General features: G+C 33.8%; 1 protein-coding gene across 1 annotated transcript in view; it reads left to right on the top strand.

Annotated features, from left to right (window-relative positions):
* Positions 1-16,243, top strand: part of VWC2L (von Willebrand factor C domain containing protein 2-like) — a 170,172-nt gene that overhangs the window by 23,010 nt on the left and 130,919 nt on the right. Inside the window, exon 3 of the mRNA XM_011932315.1 lies at positions 3,971-4,100. Within this exon, the coding sequence (XP_011787705.1) occupies positions 3,971-4,100 (130 nt within the window). The remainder of the gene's footprint in view (positions 1-3,970; positions 4,101-16,243) is intronic.

The following is a 16,243-nucleotide window of genomic DNA, read 5'->3' as shown; positions in this document are numbered from 1 at the left end:
CCTAATGTAAATGACAGTTAATGGGTGCAGCACACCAACATGGCAATGTATACATATGTAACAAACCTGCACATTGTGCAAATGTACCCTAGAACTTAAAGTATAATAAAAAAAAATTGATAGACTATATAGATGCAAGAAAGAATATATAATTTATAAAGATAAATAGAATTTTCTAATAAAATATTTTCATTAAATAAGTCAAAAAAAGTACTTATAATCATAGTAACTATTTGTTTTTGCTTAATCCCTCCAAAATTTATTCATATATTCCTCTGAATTGTCATTATTATCATTATCTTGTATATGCCATTCTGTTACAATCTTTTGATGAATAACATTTAAAATTAATTAAGAGTTTCTGCATTATCAATTTTTTCACAGTCTAAAAAAGCTGGTACTAGCTGATCAATTATTGCATTTAAAATCCTAAGCTAACCTTATTACATATATTTTCTCATTTGTACAACATAGGTGAGTGATGATTATTATTATGCCATTAACTGAGGATTGCAAGTAGTAAGTAATTCGTCTGATATCACATAGGTAACAAGTGATGGGTTGAGGATTTATAAGCAGATAGTTTAACCTAAGAACTTATGCCTTTAATCAATATGCTGTGCCACTTCTCACAAATAAAAATGCATGCTAAAGTAAAAAGGTTTCTTAGAAAAAGAGTTTTCTTGTATAAAATTTTAGGATGGTATAATCCAATCACCATACTTACCAATCTCTAGCTGGCAAAAGCCATGTACTAGTCATAATTTCGCATGTTCTTCTTAAAAAATGCTAGTAGAAATAATTTTTCCAGGTACTTCTTTCAGCATTCTCTGTTTCTCTAAGGATAGCTTTATTCTTTAACCTTTGGTTTTACAGGGACATTTTCAGGTTTAATCTGTAGTTTTCAACATGGAACAACCCAATACAAGGAAATCTGTAACCAGCTCAATGCTTAAGATGTAAAGATTTATCCAAAGTACCATGAGTTTTACACTGTAAGTGGGAAGTATTTTTAAAGTTTGAACTTAATGTCAAAGTAGCACCCTGCACACTCCTAGTAACTTACTGCTGTTCAAGCAATATCTTTTTACAAATGCAGGGGCAGGCAGGGGCAATGGAGAAAGTCAAGTTGAGCAAGAGGACAACAATAGTGCCGGAATTGTAAGATTGTGAAAGGAAAGAGGCTTGGCAAGTCTGGAGAGGATGGAAAGGGGTTCTAGCGTGAGGTCGATGGGTTACATTTGATTGAGTGTTTACAGCGGGATCAGAGGGGCACATGGAGGCTTGACACGAGAAAAAGTGCACTAAAATAGAGACAGATCATTTGTAAAAACAATTTAATGAAAACAGAAGAGGAAATCACATGCATATAAGAGATTCTGAGTCAGAAAGGGATGGCGTACAGTACATAAATAAAGCCAAGTTCAGGGCAGGGTGAGAAGCCACCAATGATTAATGTGATGTTTTTATTTTTCTCATTTATGTTTTTCACTATTCAAACCCTCTTCAAAAAATCAGATATACTCTTATCACTAAGCCTTGTGGTCTTAGCTCTTCATCAGAATATTTCTCAGTTTCCAATGCTTTATTGGTCTTTACTGGATTATTACCTGTTAACACTTCTCCAGATGCCTGCACATCTACTTACCGGGCTCCAAAGCTTGAAGATGCTGAGGTCCCCAAGAATGCAACCCTTGTGGCCACCTAACGTTGGCAACTACAGTTTTCTAACTCACATTTGTAGAAAGTTAAAAAGCTCTACATTTCCATAATGATCTCATTATGCACCAAACACCCAAGTTAATGAACTTCTCTTTCTTAGCAAGAGCATCAGTACACAGAATGGTGATTCTTGTTATCAAGTGGCAGTCCATTACAGCAGTTAGGCTACTGGATTCAAATCCTGACTTTGCCTCTTACTACCATAGGCCCTAGGAAAGCTATTAAACCTTTCTCAGCCAATTTCCTCATCTGTGAGATGAAGATAAAAACAAGTCTTGCTTCATAGAATTATTATAAGAAATAAGTGAGTAGATACAGGAAAATTGCTTAGTACAATGCCAGTGTTTACATTAGAATGATGTTCCTCATCAGAGTTGGGAATCTAATCATTCAACAAATCTTTCTTAAAGACTATAGTTATTTTGAAGTAAACATTTTGAATTTGAAAATTTAGGATTCTCTTCAGAATTTTTATTCCCTGAATCAGTTCACTAGAGTTGTACAAACCAGCCCTTCCTTCAACAAGAAGGGAACCAGAAAGAACAAACAATGCTAGTTGTGGGGAAGGGATTATACTAGTGGCTTCCTTTTTCCCCCCATACTGGCAGTAAATACAGTCCAAGTCTTTGCTGCATTTCAGAAGGCTATGTGAAAATACTGTTTTGTAATTAACCAAGGAAAGGGGAAAATTCTGACAAATTTGCTTGGGAATTTTAGATATCGCAATGAGGTTTGCAAAATAAGGAGCAAAAGAGCAACAAGAGTTTCCAGCTCTTATTTGCTAATTTTCTCCATTAAATAATGTACTGTAGGTTCTAATCTTTTTCTTAATTCTCTGAGATTATTTAGCAGAAAAGCATCAGAAACATCTCACCCTGAGAATGCAATAGATTTCTCTGAAATCTTTAAACACAACTCACCACATGGTAAAGACTTTAACTGCACCCTTCAAAAATGTATCGATCATGTTAACAAATAGCAATACTTTACCACAGATCCTATGGCTAATTGTTTTGTTCATACTAAATTTGAAAGCAAAGTAATTTAAGGTTAGGCTATCATTCTCCAAGCAAAAAGCAAAAACAAAATGAATTTTTAAAATAATTAGTTGAAGGGTTGCCATCTACACCTACAGACTGCCTGAGTTAAGAAGCATTGATATTACACAGATTGCCAGATCCAGGGAAGAAATAAGAGCTGACAAGGGTTTTGGACAGTAGTCACTGAAACAAGGGAAGAGGGCTTTAATTAGCACAATTTGCAGGTGAGGATCTGTGGCATCAGATTGGAGGCAGAACTTTCTAAGAACAAATGGCTTGATTTGAAAAGTGTGGACATTGTATGACTTCTGACACCTTCAAATTTTCATTCCAGAATTTTAAACTGCTGTTCCATGAGAAAAATAGAGATAGAACTTACAAAGGATGAGGAAGTCAGAGGGTGGCCCCTGCTTTAGATTATTTGTGCCATAGGCAGTTTCTAGAAAGGAAATAGAAAATTCCAAACACTCTCGGTCGGTAAGTACTGCAAAAACAAATGTTCTTTTCTGATGTTTCATTTTTGTCTCTTAATTATCATTTTTAGTTCCATTTTTAGAGTCTTTGACTCTTACATAGTGGCTTTTTAAGCCAGTCAATTTGTTCATTCATAAAAGCAAGCAGGCAAGATGAAAGGTATTCACTAAATCTTTCAAGAGGCAGTACCTGGATGTTTGGTTCCTAAATGCAATCTTCTCTAATATTCACATTGAAAAATGCCATTTAGAGTCTAAGTTAGCTTGAAAAAGAGTTCACACAAAGGGTACAGATGTCCACTTACCATTTTCTTGTTTCTCAGTAATTCTTTCTCAAGAAGAATAAAATGACAGATGGCAAAAATGATCTTACATGTTCCAGTAGAATGCCTATTTACCAATGAGGTCAGAGCAACCAGTACATCTGGAAAACAAACCAGGAGATGACATATTAGTTATGCAAATACTTCTCTGGAAAGTAGGAACATAAGATATAGGAAAAGTCATAAACAGGTGCTTTACTTGTTCACAGCATCCCGAGTGCAGGTTGTAATCCACTGTGGCTTGGGTATCTAGGTTGCCTTTCACGGGGGGAGAATGATCATAGACATGGTAAATGGAATTAATACAGTAAAGCCAAAATAATAAGCACTGATGTTTTGTCTTCTGACAGCATATGCATGTGCAAGCATTAAGTTATAGGAGAAAAGGGGCTAATTTTAGATTTGTTCCTAGCCCTCTCCATGTGAATGGTGTCGCTGTGAGCCCAGCAATGAAGTTCACTGTGTTGTAGCAGACTGCGCAGTTCCTGAGTGTGTCAACCCAGTCTATGAACCAGAACAATGTTGTCCTGTCTGCAAAAATGGTAAGACTACACTGCATTAGCTTTCGAAGAGGGGTTAGCACAAAATACAAATATCTCACTACTGCACACCATTCAATGCAACAGCCCTCTAAGATCTGCCTGTGGATTTCCAATATGGGCATGGCGGATGTATAGTTTTATCCCACCTTAAAGTGAAAATAAAGCTGCAGTGGGTTTATCGTGCAGCTTTCCATCTGGGGAATTAAAGCTGTTGTAAGCTGACTTTGTTGTGATCCCTATTATTTCGTGTTGATTTAAAAGGAGGATATTGGAAAGAATACAGTACCATCCTTTTGTAGTGACTGCATTCCTCTCTTTTGTAGAGCCAATGAAGCAGTTCACCCCATTTTGTGGTACATGACCCAGGATATAGAGTAGGGTAAAAGCCAGGTATTTTGTTTTGAACATAGATAAGACCTTAGGTTTAAAGTTAAATATAAAATTCAAGAAATAGTAAATAAAATTATCAACGCACTTAAATTGAAGTAATAAAGATTAAACAGTTTAGGGCTTTTATTCAAGGTTTTTATTATAGTGGAACTGTTCTCTCATAGTAACTGCTACAGAGGGAAACTTCTTTTATTTACAACATTATAGTTTCCTTTTTGTCCCTCATGGAATGGAGAGGTTGAACCAACTATAATATCCTAATCATCCCAAATCAACATGATGCTGCAGAGAAGACAATGCAATGCTATAAACCCAAGACAGTGCATCAACAGAGCCAATAGCGCACTTTGCCTTGTGACCATGTACTACCAAAAAGGAAAAGATAATTCTTTACTAGGCCACATTCCACAAATATTCCCTCTGTCAATAATATTGCTTGAAAAATGGTTCTAGCCCCTAGTTAAGATAAGCTCACTCACTCTCATGCTAAATTCCTATCCCTTTTCTTGAGTTGGCAGTGGCCATCTTTCTCTGTTTTTTGCTCTGAATTTAGAGCTCACTTACTAATCTTTTCCCTTACAGAAGGATAATTAGTAAAAATAAACATAAAGGTATCTTTTATCTTTTACAAAAAATAAATCTTTTTGAAAGATTTTTTAAGTAGCTCTGGTTGTTTCTGATAATTTTTTGTGTTTTGGTATCTTCCAAAGGACTTATTAAAAACCTTTGTGACATTTTCCAGACACAGATTTTGCTATTTCTGATCATAGAAATCCAATAACTTGAATATTAAGTTGTTCATCTGGCTTCTCTTTTTCTTCTTATCTCCTTTCTCCAATCTACCTGTCATAGTGACCGTCTCTCTCACTTAGCAGGAAGAAATAACGTTCCTCAAATTCTATCTCATCTAACATAAGTATATGCAAAGATATTAAATTTAAGACTTCAAAATTTTAAAGGGACTGAAGAAACTGGAAAAGATACAAAAAAGAACAGTAAGATGATTTAATGGTTGAAAAATAGGACCTATGGGGACAGACAGAAAGAGTTAGCATAATTTGTCCTAGAGAAGAGATGGCTCAGGTGAGACCAAACTGTCATAAAGTATATGAATGGTGAGTCTAAAGTAGAAGAGAAAGTGTTATTTTTCATTTTCTCCAAGGATAAAAGGAAGAAAAACTCAGCTACCTAATCAATCTTTAAAAATTGGATTGACAGGTCTTGGACTGAAGACCGCATTTTTTTTTCTTTTTTCCCTTAGAAACAACTGTGTGAACAAGTCCTTGAGGCTCTTTCCTTCCCCAGGTGGCTCTGGTTAGCTTTGTCTCACTTTTAGCTTTGTCTCACAATTATGGTTCTAGTTAAAATTTCTTGTCTAGACACTTTCAGCATACTCGTAGAACTAGAACATGTAATGCATATGTTTAAAATATAGTTTTTACACATGCATCTATCACATCCTTCTAGCGATCCCACACTAAAGCCCATAATATACCCACAGTTAATGTCTATGTCATATGTTAAATCAGCCACTACAAACTAGTCACACTTAATTTGATGTCACCCAAGATTATCCTTTTTCTCTCAATCATGTCAGAGTAGAAATTTTTCTCCAAATGAAATCCTCTTTGTACAAAAGTGTATAATGAATAGACTTTACTTGTTCAATCAGTTAATTAATTAGTAACCACTGGTATTTCTGATAAACAGATGCTAAGTACACAAGGTATATTAGTTAAGTTTTCTGATTTTTTTAAATCAGGAAGCACTATGAAATGGCCACTTCTGTTCCCTCTTGGTACTTTCAAACAAATTTTCTTTTCTTAAATAAGGGAAATGAATCTGAATTTAAATTAGTGGAAGGACTGATTGTAATATAACATTATGAGATGTTATCTTTTTGTTATTAAATGCTGCTAGTTAGTCACATATGCCCCAAAACTAAAGTATAATCATTGCCAAAGAAGAGTATATCAAGAACCACTGAAGACTCCCATGATCACCAGTGGTACCAATAATTTTACTGAGAAGGCAGACTGAATCCCAGGTTTTGTTGACTCTCATTCTAAGCCTAGCCCAGAAAAGAGAAACAGATGAATGACATAGAGAAGATTTGGAGGAAAAATAAATGTTTATTATGACAGCATAACTGGAATAACTTAAATTTCCAACACATGATTTAAGTCTATCTCATTATATATGGTTATTAACTATAACCATAATAAATATGCCCATTATAGTGTAAACTATTTTAAATATAGTTGCTATGTTCATAGATTTTTTAAAAACAACAATAAGCTAAAAATATATCCTATGGATTCAAGGTAGACGCAATGAATTTTAATTTATAAACAGTCATAACATTTTCTATATTTTCTTAAATCTTCATAAATGGTTGTTTTGGCAGGCAAGTAATTTTCAGTTTGCATAAATGCTGATTACCTTGGCTGTCAAATACTTTCTTTTTTCATATTAAAATTGATTTTTCTCCCTTCCTGAATTACAACTTGCCAAAAGCACGAGGCATTAAAGTTATAAAACTTTTAAAATATGATATAAACTTTATATTAAAGATATAAACTTTTGAATGTGATATAATCCGTCACACCTAACCCTATAACTCCACATTCAACGAACACAGAAATATTTGTTTTGATATTTAAGAACAAACAAAGCAAAGAAGCATAACAATATGTACACAGTTTTTCTGTAAAACAGTTTACCAGTGAAAATAAACAATTATCTTTAGAAATAAATATTTTAATATTATAAAGTGCAGGGTAATCTACTCCCTAAACAATGGTACCATGTCTTTATTCTTGATAATATAATTTTAAGAATAAATTTAAGAACAAGTATTTACAGGAATTTTCTCTAATTGGATAGAGAGTTTTAAATTGTCTTGTCTCAGTGATTACCAGAAACAAGATTTTCAATGGTTACCAATGACTATACCCAAACTATAAAATATACAGTAATCTATTCATATTAAAATTAGTTTAGCACCAAGAATAGTCTATCAATGTAGCCTGAATAAAATAAAAACACTAAAGAAAGATATGAATGACTGGACAGAGTCTATGTAAGACTCATAATAGGAGGAAAAAGATGAGAGTAATTTTTTATTTGGTGAGAATTGGGATTGACATAGGAATTTATTGTTTCTAAAAATATTAAGCATTTGTTTCTCTTTCCTTTACACAGCTCCAAGAGCTAGCAATACAAATGCCTTCCTGAAAAATATGACATTTTCAGACTGTTTTTCTTTCCCTAAGATTGTGTTACTTTGACCTATCTTTCAGCCCCAGGCCTTTCCATGTGAATTAATGAGCACTCTTTATGGATTTTTGTTTTTATGGTATGAAAAAAATAATTTAGCACAGCATCTGTTTAAAGAAAACATTATGGCTTGGAATGTCACAGAAATATTTCAAACATTTGGAAACTGACCATAAATTTGACTAGTAATGTGGCTATAAGTATACATTATATATATAGCTAAGAATACCCATCATTTATTTTTGTATGTGAATTAATATTAATTTCAAACTCTTGGGCCGGGCGCAGTGGCTCAAGCCTGTAATCCCAGCACTTTGGGAGGCCGAGACGGGCGGATCACGAGGTCAGGAGATCGAGACCATCCTGGCTAACACGGTGAAACCCTGTCTCTACTAAAAACACAAAAAACTAGCTGGGCGAGGTGGCGGGCGCCTGTAGTCCCAGCTACTCGGGAGGCTGAGGCAGGAGAATGGCATAAACCCGGGAGGCGGAGTTTGCAGTGAGCTGAGATCCGGCCACTGCACTCCAGCCCAGGCAACAGAGGGAGACTCCGTCTCAAAAAAAAAAAAAAGAATACCCGTCATTTATTTTTGTATGTGAATTAATATTAATTTCAAACTCTTGCTCTGCCACTCATTCTTCAGTTGTTCATACATGCCAATAGTTTTGTCCCAAGTCATTAAGAATTCATAGTTATAGAATGCTGAATCTCTGCATTCAAAAATAAAATATGTAGTCAGTTATCAAAATATTTGATCATTGGAGCATCCAAATGACAGACTGCATTTTTTACATTTCATTAGCTGGTATGGCAGTGAGTTCTGTGTTTTCACTGGAATATACAGTCAGTCATTATTCAAGGCTCAGAAGGAAACGTTACCCCATGAAAAATTTGAAAAGACAGAATGCTCCTACAAAATCCTGTATACACATTAAGTTTTCAGTTCCTTTCAACTAAAAGTCACAAGCCCTGTTCAAATATTTAATTCTATGTCCCTCACTCTCTTCTAGTTTAGTAGTGATGCAAAAAGGCAGAAAATAAACTAGGCAAAAGGGCAAATATTAATAGAAAAGAAGAGGACAACAAAGGGGATAAGCCATGCACAAATAAGAAAGAGAAGGGACTTCACAGCCACCCAATACCTTCTAAAGGTCCTTGGGAGAACATATTTGCCAAAAAAAAATTGTTAATATCTCTAATATACAAAGAGCTCTTTAAAATAAATGAGAAAGGAAAACAATTCTACAGGGAAGGAAATGGGCAAAGAGCAAATAAAGGAAATTTACATAAGAAAATGAATCGTCTAATAAATATATAAAACTATATAATACTTAATCACCAAAAGGATAAGGAGATAGAAATTAAAACAATAGGAAGCCAATTTTTTTTTGATGATAATGTGGGATTGATGGTGCCTCATATCAGCAAAAAAGAAAGAGTTGAGAAGAGTTAAGAAAGAGTGGAGAAAACGTTATAAACTTTTAAAAAGACACTTTCTTTCAAAATGTTTACATCACTGAAAGTCAGCAGTTTCACCTTTTGTACTTTGTCCCACATTCACGCCATTTTAAGAGTGAGAAGTTGGTAGGAAACCTAATAATTCTTCACTGGGGTAATTAAATAAAAACAGTCTTTTAAAAGACTACTGATATTTTTTACTGCCAGGTAAAATAAAGCAAAAACTATATACAAGAATACGTATCATTTTGTATGTAATATAATGTATACTATATATCTAATGTGTACATTTTATGTTACATAATTTAAAATAAGATAAATATGTATATCTTATAATAAAATAAAAATCTTATTTTATTTTATTTTGAGACAGAGTTTAGTTCTGTTACCCAGGCTGGAGTTCAGTGGCATCATCTCGGCTCACTGCAACCACTGCCTCCCAGGTTCAAGTGATTGTCCTGCCTCAGCTTCCCAAGTAGCCAGGATTACAGGCACCTGCAACCATGCCCGGCTAATTTTTGTATTTTTAGTAGAGAGGGGGTTTCACTGTATTGGTGAGGCTGGTCTTGAACTCCTGACTAGTGATCCTCCCACCTCAGCCTCCTAAAGTGCTGGGATTACAGCCGTGAGCCATTGTGCCCGGCCAATAAGTTACCGTTTTAAATAGATATTGAGTTTGTATGTGTAAAGGAAAAAAGGTAAGTGGCTACATAATAGAATGTTAATAATGATTCGATGATTAGTTTTAGGCAGAAACGAGAAGGTAGAGAAAAGAGCTAACGTCTTTAAACCATTAAATATTTACAAATTAACAATAAAAACAATAGAAAGATGTGAACAGGTAGTTCACATACAAAATACAAAGTTTCACAAAATACAAAAATTATTATCTCACTAAAAAATCAGATTATTTTTAAACCCCTTTTTATTTTTGCATGATGCATTGATAAAGTTCTGAAAGAATACACACCAAATTTTTAACAGTAATCCAGTGATCAGAAGAGGAAATAAGAAGTGGAAGAAAGAATCTAGAGCAGGGAAATTTTATATTTTATTTCACAGGCCTCTTTGTTAAATAATTTTTACAAATCTATATTTTTATAATTTAAAATATTTTATCAAACATTTGAAGAAAAAAATAATCCTAACTTTACTGACATTTTTCTAGAAAAAAGGCAAGAAAAAAGCTTTCTTTTTTTAAATGGTGTATAATATTGATACAAACCAAAGATTGCAAACTGAAAAATTGAAGCTGAAAAGCTACCTTGCTTATGATTACTAATGGGGAAATCTTAAATAAAATACCATTACAAAATCCTCGATCTAAATCCCTGAATTCTAGATTTTACAGAGGAAATGCAGTTCAAATATTGTATGATACATTACTAGTGGTCTAGGAAAGCATTCTTCAATCAATTACATGAACATTTCTGCAACAAAATATGTAATAATGATACTAAGGAGACTGGATAAATATAATGAGTCTAATATCATCTCAGGTCAGGGTTTAATCTCACCTGAGTTTTTCTATCAAAGTCATGAAAAGGCAGGGCATGGTGGCTCTCGCCTGTAATCCCAGCACACTGGGAAGCTGTAGTGGGCAGATGACAAGGTCAGGAATTCGAGACCAGCCTGGCCAACATGGTGAAACCCAGTATCTACTAAAAACAAAACAAAACAAAACAAAAAAAACAAAACTGTGTATGGTGTGTGCCTGTAATCCCAGCTACTCAGAAGGCTGAGGCAGAAGAATTGCTTCTACCCAGGAGGCGGAGGTTGCAGTGAGCCGAGATCACACCCTTGCACTCCAGCCTGAGTGACAGAACAAGACTCTGTCTCAAAAAAAAAAAAAAAAAAAAAAAAAAAGTCATGAATAAACTGGATTTTCAGAGGTTGTGAGAAAGGCATTGTATATTTTGTTAGTAAACAGAAGCTAGCAGGAGATTAAAATAATTATACAACCTAACCAAGTGGGATTTATTAGGGATCTGCAAAGATAGTTCAATATTAGGAACCCTGTTAGTATAATTTGCATTGAGGAGAAAGAGCAGGTTATCATTTCTATAAAATGACATTATACATGAAAACGCAAAAAGTAGTGACAAATATTCTTGATAAAACAAGACTGAAGTGGACAATTTTTGCATGGTAAAAATGTATCTACCTCAGCCTAAAAGGCCAGAATTATGTTTAGTAGGTAAACACTAAAGACATTCTCCCGATAAAGTCAGGTATAGACAAGGATGTCTGCTATCATTTTACATTTCAGATAGATAGATAGATGAATACATTCATACTAGCTAACGTAATTAGAAAAGAGAATTCAGAAGAGGAAAATTAGAAAGAAAGAGGTAAAAATGTCACTATTTGCAGATATGAGATTGTATTCTTGAAAGCCCCAAGAAAATTGGCAAAAACTACTATAAACAAGAGAATTTAGTGAGAAAACGGTACAAAATGAATGTGCAGATGTCAAAACATATATATACACACACACACACATAAATATATAAAATATATGTATTAAATATATGTATTTAAATATATGTATTAATATATGTATTCAACACATATGTATTAAAGGAAAACTTTGGCACTAGTGAATGATGCAGAGATATCAATAAAATGTAATAGAAAGTTTAACAGACCTAACTACATATGAAAATTTGGTATGCGATGAAGTTGTACTTCACAACAATGGGGGAAAGCAGGTTTTTAGAACAAACTGTGCTGGGAAACTGGGTAGTTAATCAGGAGAAACAATTTAATACCTACTTTATCCCATAATTCTCATATAGAAAGAGCTCTTAGAAATTGATTGTTTTAAAAAGATCAATGACTCTATTTTTAAAATAGGCCAAAAACTACAAAAGACATTCCAGAGAAAATGAATAAACATTAATTTGGGGGGATACATATTTCACAAAAGCCACAAAGTTTATTAAAACCATTAAAAATAATAAGGAAACAAATCAGGTTTCTAAATGTAAAAACTCAAATATATTAGGTTATCTAACAATAAATTAAACAGAAATTCTATACAATTTTCTATGGGATGTAACTTTTTAAATAAGCTGACAAAATAAATATTTCTTGTGAAAATTTTAAATACATGAAGAAATGCATTTGGGGCATCGGAAAATTCGACCTACCAGCTGTATTAATATATAAAATGTAATTTTAGCCAATGTGCTATTGGAACAGAAATAAACAGAAGTGACTAGAATCTAAAAAAGTAACCCATGTGTGTATTACAATTTAGTACACAATTAAGGTGACATCCAAATATCTGATGAAGGAATGTATTGTTCTAGAAAAGTTCAATTTTTTTAAAAAAGTGAAATTACATTACTACCTTACCTATTATATAAAAAGATAAAAAAATTTAAGTTGGATTAAAATTATAAATCTAAAAAATAAAATATGAAGGTATGTTGAAAATACTGTGAATATTAACTTGTTCTGAGAATAGGGAAGCTCTTCCTAATCATAAAAGCAAATAGTTTCTAAAAGAAAAAATGTATAAGTAAAATATAATTTCCTCTGTAAGTTTTTTCACATATTAAAAGAAGATTGCTACCATGCTGAGTAGTTAGGTTAAGAAAGAAAAATAAACAAAAAAAATAAATAAGATAACATCTAATTTAGGAAAGGTAAAATGCAGCAAGCATTCTCACATAGTACTGATAAAAGTATAAATGATATATGCTCTCTGAACAGTAGTAAAAATGTATGAACCTTTAATGCGGCAATGACATTTTAAAAAATTGATAAAAAATAATGAGGTAAGAATTTTAAATGATGTGTATGGATATAGTTGTTATAAAGTTCTTTGATAATAGCAACGACCTGGAAAAACTGAAACCTAAATATTTAAGAATAAAGTGATTGTTTAAAGAAACCACAGTATATCTATATGAACTACTAAGAAAGCATTTTAAGTAATATTATAGAAAAGAAAAAAGCATTTCTCTCACAACTATGTTTATAATATTAAACTAACGAGCCAGAAACTATATATATGTACATACATATATATATATGCATACATCTTATATGCACATACATATAGATGCATATATATTATATGTACATACATATAGTTATAGGTCATATATAGAGAGACCTATTTTTAGTAAAAATAAAATACACATATAGGAAAAAGACTAGAAGGAAATACTTCAGAATATTAGTACTGTTTAACTCTATATGATATAAATCTATATGCTAATAATTTTTATTTTCTTCCTTTGACAAGCCTGTATTTTCTAAATTTCCTGCAACAAGTCCATATTATCCTTGTGATTTAAAATTACTATTAAAAGAGAAAATAGAATTTATAACCAAGATGATGTAATTATTTCTTTTATTATAAAAGCAATCAAGAGCATGTTCCTTATTAGAAATTATACTATGACTTATTAAAATTTGTACTCTATAAACTAATTAACCAACAAATAATTTCTGCCACTTGACTTTTCAACACCTGTAGCTATGAGATTCTTTTCAAAGCATTTAGAAAGCCTCATTGACCACTTTATGCACCTATTAGGGAAATTGCTAAAATATTCACTTAAGTATATCCATTTACATTTTTATGAAACTATGTGAAAAACCAGCTTTTTAAATTTGAGAATTGGGTGCAAATTGTTCACCTTAATTTAATATGTTCTCACTTCTTTTTAGGTAGACAATTAGTGATAAGCATAACAGACATGAAACAAACACACTGAATATGAAATATTTTCTGGCAGCTGCACACATACGTTGGCTGCAGAGCCCCTGAAGCAGTTCATGATGCAAGCATGTCCTATGAAAGGCAGTTTCAAAGCCTGCATCTCTACAACTGAAGGTCAGAATTATCATATTCTTATAAACTAGTTGTCAAAACAGAGTAATTATAAATAGCTATTTTAATAAGCCACAATAATTTCCTATTCCTTTCATAAAGCTTCCTCCAAAATATGAAAGAAAATATTTATGTTTATATTCTCTTATATCAACAGGATTCCCTCTTAATTCATCAGCAAATTAGATTTTAGAAGTATTATTTTACAATGTTGACACAATAAAAATTAATGCCACGTTCATTTCCTGCTAATCATGCCGTTTCTAGAATTATCAGGGCTACCTGGTCTTCGAGAAAATGCAGAAAGGAAAGCTAATGTGCAAAATTTTGAACGTTTTCTGTATTTCTCACTTAAGATATGGAAAATACTTGGGGACTATTTTTTCCCTATGTAAATGTTTGAAATGTTGAGTCCAGTCCCCTGACAAAACACATATTTTCTCCCTTGAAAACAGACACATTAGGAAGCTGCATGCACTTCTTCAAGAGGTATGCAGTACTTTAACGTTCAGTACCCCACTCTGCAGGAAGCTTGAGAGACTGATGGAAGGGTGTTGAACACATACATATGGAAATTTTTTCATAAACATTCATATAATCTTGCAAATAATCAGACTCAAAAACAGTAGCAAGGCATACTGTTGAGTGTATCCCTGAGAATTATTCTTAACACTTCCTTCCTCATTCTTGAACCTCTCTTCAATTATGGTTTTTATAGAATATTCCTGTTTTCTAGGATTATAGACAGACTCTAATAAAACCTCTGTGAAGTGTGCGTGGTAGAAAATGGGAAACTGGGACCACCTTGGAAGTTAGATATAGTTTCAGAATTAAATGCAGTGGGGTCTGACTGGGATGTCAAGGCATTCACTGTTGCCAAGATTCATGAATACCTAGAAATCTCTCTCCAGAGAGGTTCAAACCGCTGGCTATGGGAGAGCCTCACTGAAAGTGCAATGCAACTCCTCAGTCTCAGGAATGGTGAGTCTCCAGTCCACAGCGACCCCCAAGCTCTTCTTCACAGAGCCCAGACATCCATCTCTCTCTCAGAGGCACCCAGAGATCAAGTGGTCACTGCTCACACTGAAGGCACAAATTAAGGCACACAGCCTAGCTTCATCTAAACCTCCTCTCTGTTGCAGACATGCTAGGAAGTTACATTCACTTCTTCACTTCACATCAGCATTAGGATGTAATACCCTAAGCTTTTCGGGGAATTGGAATCCCAGTGCAAACTGTGCCCTACCACCCCACCACCATTCCCTGCACAGGTTTGTGTAACCTTTGTGCAGGCTGACAAAAATAAAAACAAAGCTGTGGTGTGTTCTTCATCCTTATGCCTTCAAAAGACTTCAGGCAAGATGAGCCTAGAAGGCCTCTAGGAAGGTTATCCCTCTATATTCCTCAGAAGTTTTACACATCTGGAACAAGAGACTCTAAAGTTCAGATTCCTCAGGCACAGAGTCTCATATTCCCCAGTCTAAACCTTCTTGGGCCTTTGCATCTCCACATCATTGTTGAAGAAGGAACCCCAGAACTCTGGGTGCTCCTGAAAAGATCCTAACCCCTCCTGTCCCAACAGTCACTGTCTTACCCTCACTGCCTGGCTTGGAAATCTTAGGACTGATCTTGTGATGCCCTTTTTCCCTGCTTGTCTCAGACCCTACAAGAAGCTCAGGACCACCAGGGCATCCCTCAAACCCTGGACTGTGATCCCCATATGGTTCTATGAGCTGTGAGTTAACAACCCAAGTCACCACCGACCACCCCATTTTGCTGCTTTATTGTTCTCCACCATACCTACATAAATAACTATGTTACCTATTGACTTGCTGGTCTCCCCTCCTCAGGACACAAGGGTAAACCCCATGAAAGCAAGGATTTCTATCTATTTTTTCACAGTTTTATTCTTACTATGTACAACATATTGCAGATGCAAATATATATGTTTGTGAATAAATGAATCCACGCACACCCATATTGTATCTTCAATATAGTTGTAATTAAATAAGAAGTCTGATTATTTGAGCTATTTTTAATTACCTTTTGAAATGTATTTGTTTTCTATTTCATACAGAACAACCTTCACATGGAGAGTTTAGGATGCATTGCTTAGTGGGAAAGAAGGTGCTTCTCAGAAGATTACTTTTTTTTTTTTTTTTTTTT

The sequence above is a fragment of the Colobus angolensis genome, unplaced genomic scaffold (assembly GCF_000951035.1).
Source record: "Colobus angolensis palliatus isolate OR3802 unplaced genomic scaffold, Cang.pa_1.0 Scaffold95, whole genome shotgun sequence".
NCBI lineage: Eukaryota > Metazoa > Chordata > Mammalia > Primates > Cercopithecidae > Colobus > Colobus angolensis.
Note: the sequence above shows the minus strand (reverse complement) of the source record. Positions and strands in the feature narration are given on the sequence as shown.